We start from the raw sequence: 19,835 nt of genomic DNA on the forward strand, positions 1-19,835 counted from the left end.
AACGAAAACATTTTTGTTTCCCTCAAGCTTTTGTATATTATTTTTATGTATCAAAATTATATAATCTTAAAATGAATTCCCCTTTTTGATTGTTTTTGTTTGGTTGACAGGGTTTTTTGAGATATTGTCTCCCTTGGCTGGTCTAGAGCGCACTGTGCACCCCAGGTTGCCGTGGAATTGGAAGCTAGCCCCTGCCTTTGGAGCCCCCGTGCTGGGACTAGCAGAGTGCACCTTACCTTAAACTGCACTTCTCTGATCACAACGGAACAAGAAAATAAGGTGCAGGAGCTAAGTAGCGCCTACAACTTGTCAGCGTTGCATGGGCCTTTGCTCAATGGTCTGGCTGACACACCTGAGAGCATCAACTGGTAGCAAATGCAGAAAGACAGGGAAAGAGGAAAGTTCTGCACTAAGCTGCAACTTTCCTGCAACTGTAAAATTCCTCCCCAGTATGAAAGGGTTATTTTTTTAATTAATCTGTACTTCTTGGGTTTGGCAATGATTTGGTGTACTGTTATTCCTGCAAAGTGGATACATAATATCCTTCAAATTGAAATGCAAAGACAAAGATCACATTTTTAAAATTTAATTTAAGCCAAATAAAAGTTATTGAACTGGAAAGTTTTATTTTAAGCCTAACTACTTTATACTGAGAACCAACTTAGTTGTTCTCATTTACTCTAATAAATCTATTGTTTTTCTTTTATAGCATAAGACTTTCTTATGTTTCTAGTAATGACATTCTCAAAGTTGTTATTTTTAAACATAATTCTAAAATCTAAAATATTTAGGTAAAATTGAATTTTTAGAACTCGATCAGCCTTCAGCTGTCTACAATTACTCTACAAAAAAAGCAATTAATTGATTAAAAGGACTTAAACATTACAAGAACAACTTCAATAGTACTACAAAATGCTACGTTTAATTTGGCATGATTTTTGTTGAACTAATATCAACTGTTCAAAATGCTAATATAGAAACATGACCTTATTTTCTGACCAAAATATAAACCACAAATTAAATCCATACATTCTTCAAGTCCAAGCTGAAGCCTGAATTCCAATGTTTTCCTCCTACGTGTCAACAGACTTTCCTTAGAGAAACCTTTGAGAAACACAAATGCTTTGCATTTTTAAAAATAATTACTAACTAATAACAAACACTGTCCAATGGTCCATTGACATTTCGCATATAAATGCCTAAACTAATTCTTTGGAATACAATTATTCTTATGAGTAAATTAAGAAAAATGTAATGCAATAATTTCAATTTTTAAAGTGAATGGGCAAAAATTCATTACAAGTCTTTGACTTTCCTCACTTCTAGGGTTTAAAAAAAAAAAATGTACCCTGAGGTGCTAAGTTTAAACACTCACAGTGTGTGGAGAGCTTGTGAGGAATGTGGATTACGATGACTACCTTGATGCAGCAGACTATAAACAAGGCTCATAAAGTCTGAGCAGTTCAGTGGGTAATGCTTGAATTTAACAACATATAAAACAATGGGAAAGGTAGGACAGCATAGAAAAAACAAGTGTTGTGTTGCTGGAAACGTAAAGTGTGGGGTGTGCAAATGACAGCTAATTGCCATCGGCTCCTGAGGTCCCCGTGAAGAGAGAGGGACAAATCTGATCCTCCACAGCATCCACACATCCATTCAACCCAAAAATCAAAATGATCCAGCGTAAAAGATAATTCACATCATTTAATTTTTCTGTTCAAAAACTTCATAACTCACTCAAAATAAAGACAAGTTTAAAGTGATCTAAGTGGTTTTCAGCTGCACTGCTGCAAACTGCAAACCCCACCACCCCTGATGGCTTCACACTATTTCCATATCAGCTCACTTTGTTCTAAACTAGCTGCCTCTTGAACACTTGCACTATCCACACGTGCTGGTCCTGAAATGATCGTTCTCATATATCCACAAGGCTTTCTCTTTCACACACCTTTGCTTAAATTCTTCCTTCACAAGACGACCTTCCTCAGTCAACCAATTTTAAAGGCAGAATCCTCTCCTTTTTAATGCACCACTATTACTTTCCTCTTTTTTTCTACCTAACACTTATTAATAAACACACTTCATATCTCACTGGCTTATACTTACAATGTAAGTGCTAACAACCTAGGTTAGTGACCACTTTTTTGTGAGGACAAAAATAACATGGCTGGCATTAATAAAATTTGAATCTGGGCAAAACTGTGGGTGGTAATCCTAGCACTTAAGAGGTACAGGCAACAGGATTGAAGTCCAAGGTCATTCTCGGCTATTAAATAAAAACCTTGAGACCAGCCTGGGCTATATGAGACTCTGAGTCAAATAAATAAGTATTTGTTGCAAAACTTAAGAACTGCTTACAGGTGGCAAGTATATGGTAACAGATTAGAAAGTTTAGTCTTTCAACTAAACTTAGTAGGTTAGGGGTTAAGATGTTTTTAGATCAAGATAGATGTTTAACAGAGATAAGATATGATAGACATTAACCTCCATTCAGAAATTTAGACACAACAAGATAAAAAAGATGTTTCCTTCAAGTTTGCCAAATACAAATGGTCAAATCACTATGAATTTAACAGTTACATAATTTCTGTTTGTCTCATGGTTCTTCCTGCTGTATGTAGTTTATTTTACTCATGTGTAATAATATAAGTGTATATGTTTATAAAAGAAACATAATAAAAATAAAAAAGAAGAAAAAGCTAGGGAACAAATAACTCAAAATTCAAGCTGAGTTATATTTTAAAAGAAGGAAAGGCAAATTATTCTCAAAGAACATTTAAGGGGTACGAAAGTACTAATAACTATACTTAAACAAAAGAAAGCTCCCTTTTATTCACTATAATCATACATGTTATACACTATATTTAAATATAAACTTTACATTAATTTTTAATAAAATAGTAAAATATGTTGAATACTGATAGAAATAGAAGAGGATTTAGAATCAAAATTGAACTGTTTTAAACAAAGAGAGGAGACAGAAAAATGGAGCCCTTTAAAAATAAGAAAATGTGAGCCAAAGATATGGCTCAGCAGTTAATAAATGTGCTGCTCTCGCAGAGGACACGGATTCAGGTCCCAGCACCCATGTGGTGGCTCACAGCTATTCTAACTCTAGTTCCAGTGGGTCCAGGGCCTTCTGATTTCAATTGGCATCAGACACACACAGTGCACATAAACACATGCAGGCAAACCACTCAAAAATTAAATAAAACGAGTAAATATAAAAATATATTATAAGTGTTGGCAAAGATGTAGAGGAAAAAACTTCACGATGCTACTGATAAGAATGCAAAATAACATGGCCAAATGGACAACAGCATTGAGATACCATGGAAATGAAAAATACAACCACGGTACACGATCCAGTAGCCCACTTAAGACAAATACTCAAAGAGCATGAGCTTATTAGTGTACTGAAGAGATATACTTCCACACCCATATGTATTATGCCACTGTTTATTTACAATAGCCAAGATACAGAATCAGCCCAGAAACCTACCATCAAATAAATGACTTTTAAGTGAAGCATATACACAATGTGGTATTACGCAGTAATACAGAATAAAATTTTCAAGAAAATGAATGAAACTAGAAAACATTAAATAAAACATCCTGGACACACACACACACACACACACACACACACACACACACACACACGCCCAAAACAGTACTGCATATTCACACTCCTAAGTGGAAACCAAAAAGAAGTTGAACTCAAAACAACAGCAGTGATTACAAAAGGTTGAGGAAGCGTGTGGCAGGGCTGGTTGAAAAGGGGGAGAAGGGAACAATAATTTTCTGACACATGTGTGAAAATATCACATTTAATCAATATAAATAATTAATGAGTCAATATTTTATTACAAGGAAGTTGTAGAATGAGACAGCTGTGAGGCTTTTTTTGTTTTTTGTTTGTTTGTTTGTTTGTTTGTTTTGTTTTTCAAGACAGGGTTTCTCTATGTATCCTTAGCTGTCCTAGACTCACTTTGTAAACCAGGCTGGCCTTGAACTCACAGCAATCTGCCTGCCTCTGCCTCCTACCTGCTGAGATTAAAGACATGCGCCACCACACCCGGGCAAGATTCCTTTTAAGATTTATTTTTAATTACATGTCTGTCTATATGGGAGTTCTGTGCTCATGAATTTAGTACCCACAAAGGCCAGAAGCGAGAGGAAGGTCTCCCGGAGCTTGACATGTGCTGGGAACCAAGAGCTCCTCTGAAAGAGCAAGAGGAGCTCCTAATCACCAGGACATCTCTAGACCCGTATGTGCCATTCTGTTTCAATTCATACTTCATTAGAAATATTAAAGCAGGTTTATATGCCAACAATCCAGGGCAGGGGAGTATACATGACATAGAAAAGAAAGAAAAAATGGAGACAACTTTAACAAGACAAGAATCAAACCTCGAAGAGTCAGTTGGAAGGCTCGCGCAATGTTATGAAGAACCATGAGGCTCTACCTTTATCTGCTGAGCCCTCTGCCCCTCCCTGGTTAAGTTACGATGCTGCCCAAATGTAAACATTAAAGTTAACAGATATTAGCAACAGGAGAAAAGAAAAAGAAACCTACTTTAAAGGTCACAGTTGCCTTTGTGCAATAAAATCCTACAGACACGATGGGATCCTTCAGCGTCTGAGCTCTCTGCTGATGGATGGCTGATGCAGGGGCATTCCCGAGATAGTCCTCCTCCCCATCATCGTAACTCACAATGGCAGGAACAAACGACCAGGCCCACGACACCCATCCCTGAGGCTCCTCGTAGTCCTGTGAATATAACTCTTGGCCTTTGTACTGAGCAGGATATTGCATATCTACTCTTGTCTCATCTTCAGTACCTGACAACAGAAATAAACTCATTAAGTAAAGAACATTTAAATGGAAAAAAATGGAACTATATGATTAGTTTCTTCTGTAATTCAATATATTTGCACTAAGCACTTAAAATATCCGGGAGAATTTATCGTCCCAATCAAATATATATAGGAGTTTCCACACGATGGCTTTAGACAGTGAGGACAGACTACTGTAGAACGGGACACAAGAATAATGCCCTCTTCCAAAAATCCATCTTACTGCCTGGGATGAATTCTAAGCCATATCCATAACAGGCAAAATTCAACCCAAGTTTAGCAGTTCCCCTTAGATGGGAAAATAGTGTGGCAGATCCAGGGGAACTTAAACTGACAGCTACCCAGCTCCCATGTAGCAGACTTAACGCAAGCCCCAAGTGAATCTAAGTAATGTCACTGTTTGTTAAAACACAAAGAGTCTGGGACGCAGCAGGATAAACTGTACATGTCTAGAAGGCAGGCAGAGACAGTGGTGTGCATCTGTCACCCCGCTACAGCCTTCTTACTTTACAGGCTGAGGCAAGGCTGCTTGAGCCCAACAATTTGAGTCTAGATCTGGCAGCTAGTAAGATTCTCATCTCAGAAGAATAAATAAAATGTATTAAGGAAACAAAAAACATAAAGGGAAAAGCAAAACGACAGAAACAGGTCCAGAAGTAACAAAGGTCGCAGCACTAGGACACTAAACAGCTATATAGAGGGCACGTGTTCCAACATGCTTAAACAGGACACAATAAGGTGTGAATTACTAGGCTCTCCAACTGAACTTTCAAAGACAAAAATATGGTAGACGAAGCTAAAAGCACATGAGTCACAGAAGAAAACTGCTGAGTTATTCTGGGAATAGAAACTGTATAAAATAAAACATAGAAAGAAAGGTTTAAAACAAACATTAACAGATGAAGAAAGCTCAAAAGAGCTCTAGCAAGCAAGTCACCTAAAATGCATGAGTGGAATTCTCGGAAGTAGAGGATCAGGAAAGAAATAAGAAAGGTGGTCAAAACTTGCCCACACACACAGGAAAGCCCACATACATCAGGAGTCTTGCTCCATTGCTCTCCACCTTTTTCACTGACGAAAGCTCCTCTGTTGCTACAGAGCTGGCTGAAACAGACCCCGTCTCTGCCTCCCAAGGACTGGAATTACAAGCTGTTGCCACGCTCAGCTCGCATGTGTATGGGTCCCGAGGACCCACCCTGCCATCCTCACATTTGTAGACATAAGCTTTCACCACTAAATCAGCTCCTTAGCCCTGAAAGCAGCAGTTACTAATGAAAAACCAGTAGATTAAATTTTATCAAACATAAAACTTCTGTTCATGAACCATCTACTAAACTTGAGAAGGCTGAGCTGACAAGATGACCCAGCAGAAGAGGGTACTTGGCCTACAAGCCTAACCACCTCAGCGCTGTCCCTGGGAACCACGGGAATGTAAAAAAGAGTTCTGCGCAGAGTTCTCCACACACTCACCAACACGTGGACAACACACACACACTAATGTTTTAATTATAAATGAATAAGCAAGTCACAGGCTGACAAAGAAAGCTCGCAAAACATGGTTTGAATCCAGAATATATAAAAACACAAATTCATAATAAAACATAAAAAGCTCTAAAGTGGGCTATATCTAACATACCTTTTACAAGGACAGATAAGTTACTAAAGATCAGAACCTATGAAAAACTCAAAATTTTTACTCATCAAAATTAGGCAAATTAAAACCATGAGCTATGACAACACGATCATCAGAATGGTGACAACTGAAGACATGTTGGCTTCGGCACATACTGTGAGGACAGGGAGCGACTGGACCTGCCGCTGCTGACAGACCTTGGCTTGTACATCTCAAAGTGTTAAGTGCTGAAACTCAACAGTCCTAAATAAAGTTTCTGTTAGACTTACCTGTAATGTTTCCTAACGGATCTTTATTCAGACAGGCAGGATCTTCTGCTTCACCGTCTTTAAAATTGCCTATCTCTCCATAGTAAAGAGCAATCCCAAGCTGCATTATACGGATAAACATAGGTAACTGCTGATCGGTGATAGAAAGTTTCAAACTCTCGACTAAGGTATGAATCTGTAATTTGAAAAAACAAAAGCATCAAAATGATGCTTAAAGAAGATACCTTTTAAAGTAAATAGACAAATTTCAAGTCCTACACTGAGATATAATGTAAAAAGCAACAATGTCTCAAGCATTTCTAGTAATAAAATATAAATAATATTTAAGCTAAAATTTTAGGAATTAAAAAATATTTACTGTGATGAATATACTTTAGATGGAAGTCAGAGTAAGACAAATACTGTGGAAACAGAATCAAAACACATATAAGGTTTCTAGATTTTTAGATTATTCTAGAAGAGAAGTTATATAACTAAATAACTGAAGAATATAAGAATATGTCCACCCTTTTTTTAAAAAGTCAAATCTAAGAATAAGCTTCATCATGTCATTTTAGTAAAATTTCAATCGCTCTTTTCAATTTTACTAACCTTATGCATCTTAAGACCATGTTAAAACTGGCTAAGAGACTCACATTATAAATATGTAAACATGGAAATAATTAGTGTTATTGTCAAATACATAAAATCAAGTAACTTTATGTTCAAGGAGTTCTTCAATTTTTAAAGAGATTAAAACATGACATAAAATTTATAGCATGAATCAATTATAAGAAAAAAATAAGATTATTACCAAGTGGGACATAACATTCAAAGTGCTCTTTAATTAGAACGAGACAACTACAGGATACAAACACAGCTTAACTGCAACAGTTTACTGGTTTTACATAAATATGGAAAAATCATAATTAAACCAAGTCCCTTAGAAAGTTTATTGTGAGTAACTAAAATCAAGTCTAGAATCAAGTTCTCTTATGAGGTTTATTGTGAATAGCTGGCATTTGAGTGTCTATGAAACATGAAAAAGACTTCATAGTCATCATCTTAATGGAAATTAAGGCAACAGAATAACAGAACCCTCCAGGGGAGAAAAAAAATCAAATCCAATCACGGTTTCTTAAAAGCTACCTAAGGTGAATAAGCTATGAATGGCCTCGAAAATATGCGGAGAAGGAGAATATAAATTTGTTGTTAAATTTGTATGGGAAAGAAACCTAGGTTGGTTCGTTGGATGGATAGATGGATGGATGGTTAAACTGGGTCTGTTATGCAATCAAACCTAGCTTTAAACTTGTAATCCTCCTGCATTAGTATACAGAGTGCTAGGACTATAGGTATAAATGTGCCACCACACCATTGCTTGAGTTGTATCTGTCACATTATTTTAGACTATCTTTGGTTTCCTGCTTCTTATTGCCAACCTCACCCCCAATGCCTGATAAAAAGCCACATCATAGTAGCCACCCACAACCTAGTACCTTGCTACACCCTTGAAGTGGAAAGTGGTCTTAGCAAAACAAGCAATAGGAAAGGAAAATCTATCATTAACACACATCAAGAATCATTTAAAAACCAATTTATAAAGATTTCCTCACAAGAAAAATAGACGCCTGAATGAATATATCAACAATCAATGCCCACTATTTTTCTATATAATCCTAATAAATAAATGCCAGTTAAACTGTCATTCCTTGCCTAACAAGTTGGAAATATTTTTAAATATTTAAGGCTAACAAGAGTACAATAAGGATACTTCCCTTAATAGTAATGCATATATGCCCTGGAATATCCTAGTTAAACCTCTCTTTTCAAACAGATGTATAATCCTTAGAAAAATATAAACCCACTAATAAGGGTTGTAATATTTACAACTAAAAAGTTATAGAAATCTTTTCTAAGGAATTAATCATATATGACTAAAGATTAATATAGAAACTTGATTCTTAAAAAAAAAATACAGAGTAAACTCCAAAAGTAGAGGGGAAATGAAATAAATTGTTTCCATATGATCTATTTATCATGATATAATCTCTAAAACACATTTCATATATAATATAGAAAATTGTAACAGCCTCCACAAAATACAAATAGATTCAAAAGCCACTTAAGCCATGAAAAAGTCTATAAAATTACAAAATAAAACTGAGTAATAAATTAAAGAAAACCTATATTAAGTGATTGGAAAGGAGAGCCACATCTATTTAACAAAGGTTTCCAGAACAAGAACAATGGGCAAATTAACCCAAAATGGCAAATTTTATATCATAATAATTCTAATAAAAAAGTCAAAAATTGATTTCAATTGAGAATAACTTGACAGCATCTGACATGTGGTAATCAGCAGAGTCAAAAGTCATTTATAAGCAAACTTCTTTACACTAAGGTGCTTTTCAAAATAAAAAACCATTTAATTAATTTTTAAAACACACAGGTTAATAACATGCCAATAATAACCCTTCCTTCTAGTAATTTGTTTTTTACTTTTCTCTAACAACGAAATCATACAATGGACAATTAAATTTGCACTACTGAACAAGATTTCAAGATGTGCTTTGGACGAGGCTTGATAATATAAGAATATCAAGAATATAATAGAAAATACTATAGAAGAATCACAAGGTCAGCCTAGAATATATATCAAGATTCTATTTCATAAACTTCATGTCTGTGTGTGTTTTAAAGCCACTCCAAGGCTTAGAAACATTAAGTTTATTTCCTGCGAAAGAGATAAACACTTTGCTTTGTATGTGTGTGTATATTCACACACATTGTGAATTGTATATTACATATTCAATACATATTATATATATTCTGATATAGAAGGAAAGACTAACAAATTTAGATAAACCAATGTAGACTGAACACAGTAGAAAATAAAAATAAACTACAAATGACTAATGCCTATCAAGGAAAAACAAAATTTTATATATAAATATAAAGGAAGGCCCTACTGCTGAAGACAATAACTACACAACTTATAGAACATGGAAAAGTCAAACTGGTACCTAGGTAGAACCTTCACTCCTAAGTTCCAGTATTTTGGTGTAGGAAGGTACTTCTGAATGCTGCCAAAGAAAAAACAGAAACACCAAGCCAGCTACCATCCCTTTGCTCTATCTGCCTGGAAGATGTGCTAAGTGCAATGTTGGCACAAAGTCTGTGGGGGTAACCAACCACCATCTAACTTGACTTAAGGCTCACTCCACGAAAGAAAACCATACCCAACACTGCTAAGGTGATCAGGAACCCAAGACTAGGTAGCCCAGGGATCTAGAAGAAAACCAAATACTACTGCTCTACTAAAAGAACGTAGCAATAAAATGACTCGTAAAGACATTCTGCTATACTCATAGAGCAGTGTCTAGCTCAGCCATCATCAGAGAAAACTCCTCCTGCAACAATGGAACAAATCAGAGGCCCACAGCCAAACACTACGCAGAGTGAGAGACCTTGAAACACTCAACCACACACATGTCTCCATCAAATCCTTCTCTCCCCACAGGGCTCCCTGCAGAGGAGGAGATGGAAAAAGAGTAAGAGCTGGAGGAGACAGAGAACATGGGTGAAATAAGGCCCTCTATATCAATAGGATCAGCACCGTATGAACTCAGAGGGACGAGGACAGCATGCATAAGGAACGCCCGAGTCCTTCGGGTATATATTATGACTTCCAGTTTAGTGTTTTATGAGATTCCTGAGTGTGCAAACGAGTGGGTCTCTGCATCTATATCTGTTTCTTGTCCCTTTTCTTGGTTTCTGTTCCTTCTGTTTGTTTTATTCTATTATTTTGATTTATCTTTTTTATTTTATTATTATCTCTTGGAAGCCTGTTTTCTAATAAAAGACAGAAAAGGCAGGAGGGCAACGTACCTTGAAGGGAGGGGAGTCAGGGGGGACTGGGAGGAGCAGAGAGAGGGGAAACTGTAATCGGGATATACTATGTGAGGAAAAAAACTTTTTTCAATAAAATGGAAAATAACAATTCCCATCTAATGATGAAAGATTTATGGTATGTTCTCAGAAAGATAGTCCATAATATTCTAAAAGCATAAGTGTAGCCTCCTGTTTGAAATTGGAACAAGCCTAAACCAGGAATCAGGCATGCAGCATGCTTGTCCAGGGCCACCATTAACTTATTGCACAACATTGGTTTCCTTATAGCTTATCAGGCCCTGGTTTCCTCTTCCAGAGAATTAAGATGTTCCCTAAGGTCCCTTCAAGCTGAGAATTCCAAGGTTCTTGGAAATCAGTTTTCTAAGATTCAATAAGATATGTTGTATATTTTTAAGTGTGCTTTATTAAAACATGTTTTAAAAAATAAAGAAAATCTAATTTTATGCAGATTTATTAATAAAAAGTGATAATGTTCAGAAAACTAGTGGGTAATAAAACAAGATTTATGCTTACATACAATGAAACGATATCATACCTTAGTGAACAATAAATACTTAAATGCATCAAAACACATATCCTGGGAAACTCCACTACTCTAAAATTTTATTTATATAATGAAACTATGGGTCAAAGGCTAATACTTGACCTGGCATGGTAGCTCATGGTGGATCAGCATGCAGGAAGCTGGGACAGGAAAATTCAGGACTGGCCTAAGATACACAACGAACTCCAGCACGGCCTGAGTTAAACCCAGTTTCAAAAGCAACTGCAAAATTTTTGAGCCGGTAAACTAATGTATTGGGTTTGGTTATCAAATCAAGCTTTATAAAACAGCTCAAGGCAAATGAGCAGCAGCCACATCATGTCAAAGTGTAAGGATTAAAATACAGACTGCTGCTGTACTGAAGTTCCTGAATGGTTCTGGGGTGTGATCTGGGGGCCTTGTGCTACTTTTTTTAAAAGATGTCCTCAGTAGTTAAATAAAGACTAATAATAGATAGCAAGGCTAAATAGGACATTTGTAGTTGCATAAAAGATTGCCTCCAAAATATCTCTCCCAGAACACATCACACAAAGTTAAAAATATAAAAACCAATACATTTGACTTTTTACAAAAGCAAGTAGCACATAGATTTATGGAGTTCATTTTTTCCTTTGATTATTTTCATTATAACCACCATGCACAAGAAGCAATAAACAAAATAAAGGCATGTCAACAAACTAATGAACTCTGGTGTCCCATATTTGTCGACCTCTCCTTGGTGGGGAGCCCTGGTGGCACTCAAAGAAAGAATAGGCAGACTACCCAATAAGACTTGTTAGCCTGCGACCATAAAGTGGGGGAGGAGATCGCCCTCAGGCATGGTCCTAAGGGAGGGTAATAGGGTGGGGGTGGGAGGGTAGGAGAAACGGAAGGATACGAGTGATGGGAGAACAATTGAGTTGTAATCTGAGTAAATTAATAATAAATAATAAGTTTTAAAAACTATTAGAAAAGAAGAGAACTCACTTTAATAATAGATGGCATCTTGGAATTTAGGTTGTCATATGTAAAATGCAGGCGAGTTCTGAAAGAACATTTGTACAGTAAAGGATCCTGGTAAAATTCGATTTTACCACTAGCATTTCGTTTATCAAGACAAACTGTGCAGTCAGAAAAATTGATAACCTTCCTCAGTACCAGATCAGTTGCTTAAAAAAACAAGAAAGAGAAAATCGCTGTGAGTAAAAAGAAAATTAAAATGCATTTCCAAATATATCAAACATATACAGACTTATTTATTTCATTAAAACCACTCTTACAAACAAAAGCAGTGTAAATGTCTATCTACACGTAAGCACAAGCAGAATCTTAGTAACTAGCTATTAAACTGTGTCAGCATGCCATAGCTCTTCTAAGATAAGCACAGTGCGGCCAGTCATAGCTAAGAGCTACAAGATAATCAACTTCCAAATGCTCTTACAAAAAGTATGTTAGGCCAGGCAGTGGTGGCGCACACCTTTAATCCCAGCACTTGGGAGACAGAGGGAGACAGATTACTGGAGTTCGAGGACAGTCTGGTCTATAAAGTGAGTCCAGGACAGCCAAGGCTACACAGAGAAACCCTGTCTCGGGGGGGAAAAAAAGTATGTGGAGCAATATACTCATTTTGCTGCATTAAAAAGCATTGGAAACTCAAAGCAAATACAATTTTTATTGCTATAACCATTACACTGTAAAACACTGTATATCACCACATGATAAGCAAAAGGGAATAACATTTTTAAACCACCTCATGGTTTCTTACACTGCTATTAACTTCCCATAGTTATATGCTATTTTTGTATGCATGCACTTTTCCCAAAGTAAACACATAAAGCTTATATTACAGCTACCAAAAAGCCCCCACGAAAGACTAAGAAGTGGGTATGACTTTATCAGTTACGGAAAAGTATACACTAACACTATTTCCTTGATGTTTACTCACCAGAAATATCCATGAATGCACGATCCCATAATTCACCCACAGTATAGCATTCAGCAGACGTGATGTTGACAGAAAGAACAATGTCATCTTCAACATATTTTAGTATGAGATTATTTATAACAATGTTTACATTATTTACAACTCGTCTAATCAGACTCTGCACATATCCTACAAAGTAAAGAGAGCGCGATTAGCTACAAGTCTACCAATAATACTCTTAAAGTGCTACTAAACTTAGGGTATATAAAAAGTGAGTATTATTTTAGAATGTTCTGTAAAGAAGAAGCTAAAGTTAAAATGAATTAGACTAGCAGACAGTCAAACATGCACTTTTATTAAAAGATGCTATAAGAACACATAAACAAGTATACTAGAGGCCATACGTAATAATTTAATACTGGATCCCACACCCTGGTCATTGTGATCTACACATGCTTTGCCTGGCTTCTGCCTGCTTCCTGTCCAGTTGGCATGGCGTCACACACCTATATTCTCAGCTCATCTAGAGGCTGGCGCAGGAGGAAGCAGAGTTCCAGGCCAGACAGGGCTTCATGACAAGAAATCCTCTAAGAAATTACCATTAATTAAATAACTAAAGAAGAGAAGTTTCTTCTTCAAACAACCACCATCATTCTAGTCCTCCTTAGGTCATAACATATATGTAAGTCATGCCTCAGAGCAGAAAGCTAGGAGAAATGCAGCCAGCGGATGGATTTGACTGCACTCACTAACATGTAACAGTGGCCCACACTAGAGGAGAAATATGAGTGTGTCAGAAAACAGAACGCAGTAAGGAACACAGGCCTGCCAGAAGACAGCAGCAGGCTGATCTCTGTGAGTTCAAGACTAATGTGGTCTGCATAACAAGTCCCAAGTCAATCAGCGCTATTCGGTGAGATGTTATCTGAAAACAAAAACAACAGCAGGGCTAGCAAGATGCTTCAGTGACTAAAGGGCCTGCCACTCAGATATGAGAACCTGAGTCCCAAGAAAAGGAGCCAGGTGCTCCAGCACATATCTGTAACCCCTGAACTGGGGAAGCAAAGACAGGTGGACCCCTAGACCTCCACAGGCAGCCGTCTGGATGAACTGATGCACACCAGACCCAGTGAGAGACTCTGCCTCAATAGAAAAACGATGCTCACTGTTAACCCCTGGCCTCTGTGCATACGCACACATACACATGCATGCTCATATCTGTACTGCACAGAAGTGAGAGGAAGGAAAGAAAGAATGCAGGGGCAGGGATGGCAAGATGACTCAGAAGGAAAAAGAACTTGCCTCAGAAGCAACTTGGACCTGACCCTGCGACCCCATAGTGAGAGAAAAGAGGCAACTTCTTCTATTTGTCCTCCACTATGACCTATGTATGGCACAAGTATGACACATATGTACACACAAAACAAAATAAATGTAATAAAATGCTAACGTCATTTTACAAATACATAATGGTATTTATATTAAAAATTCAAGAGGCAGTAAATAAAAATAGAATATTAATTACCTAATAAAATATATATATATATATTTTACACAGAGACAAATTAAGATGGAAAAATACTATCCCAACTAGCTATAAAATGTATGGAATAACAGTTTTTCACCTGAAATTTTCAAAGGAAGATTTATAATAATAAATAGCAATGCACTAAAACTTGCTGGAATAAAGGATTATCACACAATAATCTTGTCACCTACACTGAAAGCCTTAAAGTTACTTATAAATTTTAATTTTATAAATTAGTAAAACCCTCTTTAAGGAAATAAAGAGATGGAAGAAAGGAATTATCTATCTGTATGTCAAACTATTTTACAGAACTGAAAATGAAAACATACTAAAGAAAAACAGATTAAACTATAGTAAAACCACTCAGTGGCTGCACAGCATTGGTTTTTTTTTTAATGTAAAATATACTAAGTCCCTGGAATCACGTTATTAATAAACAAAGAAAGAACAACACAAAGTGTGTTCGTGCTTGTGTGCATGTACAGCAAAATGCAGTTTTGTTAAGTACTCTACCCAGCTCTCCTACCAAGCACAGCCCTAAAACCTAAAGAGGAAAACACACACACACACACACACACACAGACACGCACGCACAGACACACACACACAGACACACACATAGACACACAGACACACACACACACACACAGACACACACACACACAGGAAACAGCTAGTTTAGCACTCTGAAAATAGTAAGCAAATGTGGGACAAGAACAAAGCAGAGCTTAGAAAAGAAAAAAAAACAATAAATGTACACTCAGACACACTAATAATTACATTCTTCTAATGATCTGCACTGTGGTCAAAGAGGATGGTACACATGATAGTATGGCCATAGTAATTTGTGAAGACTGCAGTTGTATTGGCACATAGCCATGTTCATTACTTTATTAGTCAGCTATGTGTTATTTCACAGTATTCTGAAAGGACTGACAAAAACATGCGGCTTACATGGTCTAAGTGGCCCTTCACCGACCGAATGTGCTCGCTTACTACTACGCTACTGAAAATAAGATGACTAAATTATAACTTCTGGTCCATGAGTACAGTTTTGAAATTAACTAAACCCTAAGTATTTACATTAAAGTGTGTGTGTGTGTGTGTGTATTGTATATGTATTGAAATACATATCAAAACACAAATTTATCTCTAAGCTTCCCAGCACACAACTAAAGTAGAAAATTTTAAGGAGTAAATATTACATAAAAAATATAAGTCAATTAATAGATTGACTATAATCAAAGCAATAGCCTTTAAGGACATCTTAAAGAAAATTGCTTTCAATAAAAGCCAAACTCTAATTCAAGAAGTACAGAACTGAAAGGTGACGTGGACTCCCTTTACACTAAGATAAAACACAGAAGCCTGAGCTAGTACAGACCTCAGTGCTACTGTGGTAGCTTAACCTAGGCGAAGCCTTGGGTTTTATCCCCCACAAAGCTAAAGAAAGGGGGAGAAGAAAAAAGCTAGTATATCTTATAGGACAGCTAAGCCAGAAGTCGAGACTTTTACTACCAGAAATTGCTGCTCTTGGATATATATCATTAACTTAGCAAAGATGTGTATCCTTCAGATAACTTACAATCACCCAGTCAGATATATGACATCAAATCCTAGCACAAGCACAAACACGTTTCCTAAGATCTAACTGTAGCTACTAACGTTTTCTCCTCTTCTTCTTCTTCTTCTTCTTTTCTTCTTCCCCTTCCCCCTCCCCTTCCCCTTCTTTCCCTTCCTCTTCCCCTTCCCCTTCCTCTTCCCCTTCCTCCCCTTCCCCTTCCCCTTTTTCCCCTTCCCCTTCCCCTTCTTCTTCTTCTTCCTCCTCCTCCTCCTTCTCCTCCTCCTCCTCCTCCTCCTCCTCCTCCTCCTCCTCCTCCTCCTCCTCCTCTTCTTCTTCTTCTTCTTCTTCTTCTTCTCCTTTTTCCCAAGACAGGGTTTCTTTATATAACAGTCCTGGCTGTCCTAGACTCACTCTGTAGACCAGGCTGCCTGGAACTCACAGATTCACCTGCTTCTGCTTCAAGAATGCTGGGATTAAAGGCGTGTGACACCACGCCCAGCTATCTTGAGGTTTTCTATCCTTCACTGTTTGTTTGTTTGTTTGTTTGTTTGTTTTTAAACATATTGTGATCCACTAAATTGTTTTAACATTGCACTAACTGGTCAAGATGCACAATCTGAAAGATTTCCAGACCAGAATCTTACTCTTTTCCTGTTAGACAGCTATTTATCCAACAAAACATCAAGACAAATGTGGATCTATTGACAACACCAAAACTTTTCTTAAAAGCCACTTCTGGAGAGGTTGGTAAGAAGGTTCCATTGTGAGGAGTACAGGCTATTCTTCCAGTAGAGCCTGGTTCAAACCCTGAAACTTCAGTCACAGGCACAGAGGCATAACTCTGCATTAGGAAAGTTAGAAACAGGAGTTTGCCTTTACCATGAAAAGAAATCAAGCCAGAATAACAGCAATACAGGTCATCCCTTAAATAAATGGGCACTGTTTATCCAAACAGTTTCTCAAAACTTCCTTTTTCCCTCTTTAGCAAAAATTAACTGATCTGACCCCCAGTATCTAGCCGACAGATCCTCTTTTTTTTTTCTACACAAAATAATTTTTACCTTTTTTTTTTAAAGCAGCTTTCTTTTTAATATAATAATCTCAGAGAATCATCTTTCGGGCAAATGAGGAAGAACATTTGCATATAGAAAACTGGTGATGAGCCATAAAAATTACAATACCAAAATCCTGCACTTAGCTGTCTGCTGGCACAGCACTTAACAACTGAACATACAGGAACACAGCTTCATACAATGTGAGAGAACGCTTATTTGTAGTCAGTGTCTCACTCTGTAGCACAGTCTGGCCTCAAACCTGAGAATCTCCTGTCTCAGCTTCCCAAATGCTAGAATTACAGGGGTGTACCGCCACAGCCAGCAATCAGCCTTTTCCCATTTATTTATTTATTTAATCACTTTACGGCCTAGGCTGATATCAGCCCATTCCAGTTGCTTCTCAACAACTTCCTAACTTTGCAGGCAAGGCAGAAAGCACATGAACCCAAAAGCTACCTCAAGCCCCCAGGTAGAACACAACTGTTTTATGGCACTAAAATTAGGACAAGTGTCATAATTCCAGCAGTCTAAATGCTAACGCTGGCTCTGAAGAGTCTTTACATGTCTAGAATGCAAGTTTACAACAAGTCAGCCTTAGAAAGAGCCTGTCTCAGGTTAATACATAACATCTTGAGGTTTTTCTTAAGAAAAACAAAACGCGAAACAAAGCTCAGTTAACCTAAAACTGAAAGAAGGGAAGAGAGGAAGCAAAAGAGGCAGGTGGAAAGCAGGAGAAATGTTTATACACTACAGGTGATGCTGGAGATTTTAAGAAGATACATGGTCATATTTGAGGAAATTAAGAAGCTATACACTTGATAAATTAGAATAAGCTACCAGTTTAATTTACAGTTTAATTTTTTCCAAATGAGTAATTAGTAAGATGTTAAGAAACTTCTGGAGCAATATTAAGCAGATTTGGATACACTTAGAAATCTCGTGTGGCATCTTCTTTAGCTAAAAGCCAGATAGATTGCCACTTTTGCTAGACTTGCTAAGAATACTAATTTAAGGGCATTAGGAACTATGAATACATTTTTGAGAGGGGCAGGGCTGCAAATTGGTGTGCCTAGCTCTAACCTCTGGTGTTACTGGATTAAAACTATAAACCTACAAACCTAGGCACAAGGAAGCACACACAAATCTCCACTACAATGTACAAAAACAGTGAGCACTTGGGAGCACTGACTGGTCTTCTAAATGGACCCAGGTTCAATTCCCAGCACCCACATGGCAGCTCACAACTGCCTATGACTCCTGTTCCAGGGGATCTGATACCCTCACACAGACATGCATGCTGACAGAACACCAATGCACATAAGAAAGAGAAAGAGAGAGGGAGGGAGGGAAGGAGGAGGGAGGAAAGGAGGGAGGGAGGAAGGGAGAGAGGGAGGGACAGAGGGAGACTGATTTTAAAAACAAAGAAGTGACTGACAAGTTAATTGGGAAGGCGGCATTTGACTACAATGCAAGCATGAAATAATCTTTTTCTTCATTAAGTTTTAGCCAAGGAAGTACTTGTTTGCAACTCACTACCAACTCATCAGGAAATAAAAACGGAAGTAGCTAAGGTTGCCTCCAGCTACATCTAAATATCCTACAGTTTCCCTGGTGACTGTTAGAGCATCCAGTAACTCAGTGACACAGTACCTGCTCTCAGTACAAGGTAGAACAGGGAAACTGAGTCTCTGCTGAGAGAGACACAGACTAACTTGCTGCAAAGAAAGGACCAAGATCTGAACGGAAGCCATCTGTGAAGACTCTGGAAGCAACATGTTCTGAAGTCATGTGGCAAAGCACATGTGCATATGGCCTAAACATTTTATGACAACAAATAAGACAGAAAAGATACATTGTACAGGCACTACCACAGGGTCAGTTATAACAGCAAATGCGTCATTGGAGGTTACCTGGTGGTAAGTCAGGGTCTGTGGGAGCAGCCTGCGGAATTCTTCGCTGCTTTACAGATGATTTTGTGCTCTCAGCAGTGCTGCGGTTGGTGGAATTGGAACCACAGCTTTCATGGTCATCCTATTTTTATTTTAAAAGAAAAAGAAACAATGATCACAGTCAAGGACTAAGAAAACTTTGGTCAACATATGAATTTATGATTACTTAAAGTGAGAGCTTTAATAATACTTTAGTTCTAAAAAAATCTATGTAACTAATTTTTAAATTTTGCATTTGCCAACATTTTACTAATGTCAGGCATGGGGAGATGATCGGCAGTGAACAGCCCTTAATGCACAAGCGTTGGGAACTACAGAGCCCAGCCCACACATAGCACAGCAAACACTATGCTGCACACCTGTAACCCCAGCACAGAGAAAGCAGACACACAAGAGTCAATGGGCCTTCCTAATGGCCAGCCTAGCCAAAAACTACACACTCCAGATTTTGCTAGTAACCCTACCTCAAAGAAATAAGGTGGAGAGTGACAGAGAACATATGACACCCTCATCTGGTACTAACTAACTGCACACACACTAACTAACTACCTTAAAGCTTTTTCTTTAGCTAGTACCAAAACAAATTACCTGAAAATATCGGAAGAATTATTTGTGGCATTACAAAACTACATGACT

General features: G+C 37.5%; 1 protein-coding gene across 4 annotated transcripts in view; it reads right to left on the minus strand.

Moving 5' to 3' along the window:
- Positions 1–19,835, minus strand: part of VPS13B (vacuolar protein sorting 13 homolog B) — a 517,649-nt gene that overhangs the window by 471,965 nt on the left and 25,849 nt on the right. For all 4 annotated transcript variants that reach the window (XM_084803053.1, XM_084803052.1, XM_084803054.1 and 1 more), the window contains exons 4-8: positions 19,161–19,281; positions 13,125–13,292; positions 12,167–12,348; positions 6,763–6,937; positions 4,580–4,845 (exon numbers count right to left, since the gene is read on the minus strand). In XM_084803053.1, the coding sequence (XP_084659179.1) occupies positions 4,580–4,845; positions 6,763–6,937; positions 12,167–12,348; positions 13,125–13,292; positions 19,161–19,281 (912 nt within the window). The remainder of the gene's footprint in view (positions 1–4,579; positions 4,846–6,762; positions 6,938–12,166; positions 12,349–13,124; positions 13,293–19,160; positions 19,282–19,835) is intronic.

Source organism: Acomys minous (assembly GCF_964271855.1).
Source record: "Acomys minous genome assembly, chromosome: 12".
NCBI classification, from domain to species: Eukaryota; Metazoa; Chordata; class Mammalia; order Rodentia; family Muridae; genus Acomys; species Acomys minous.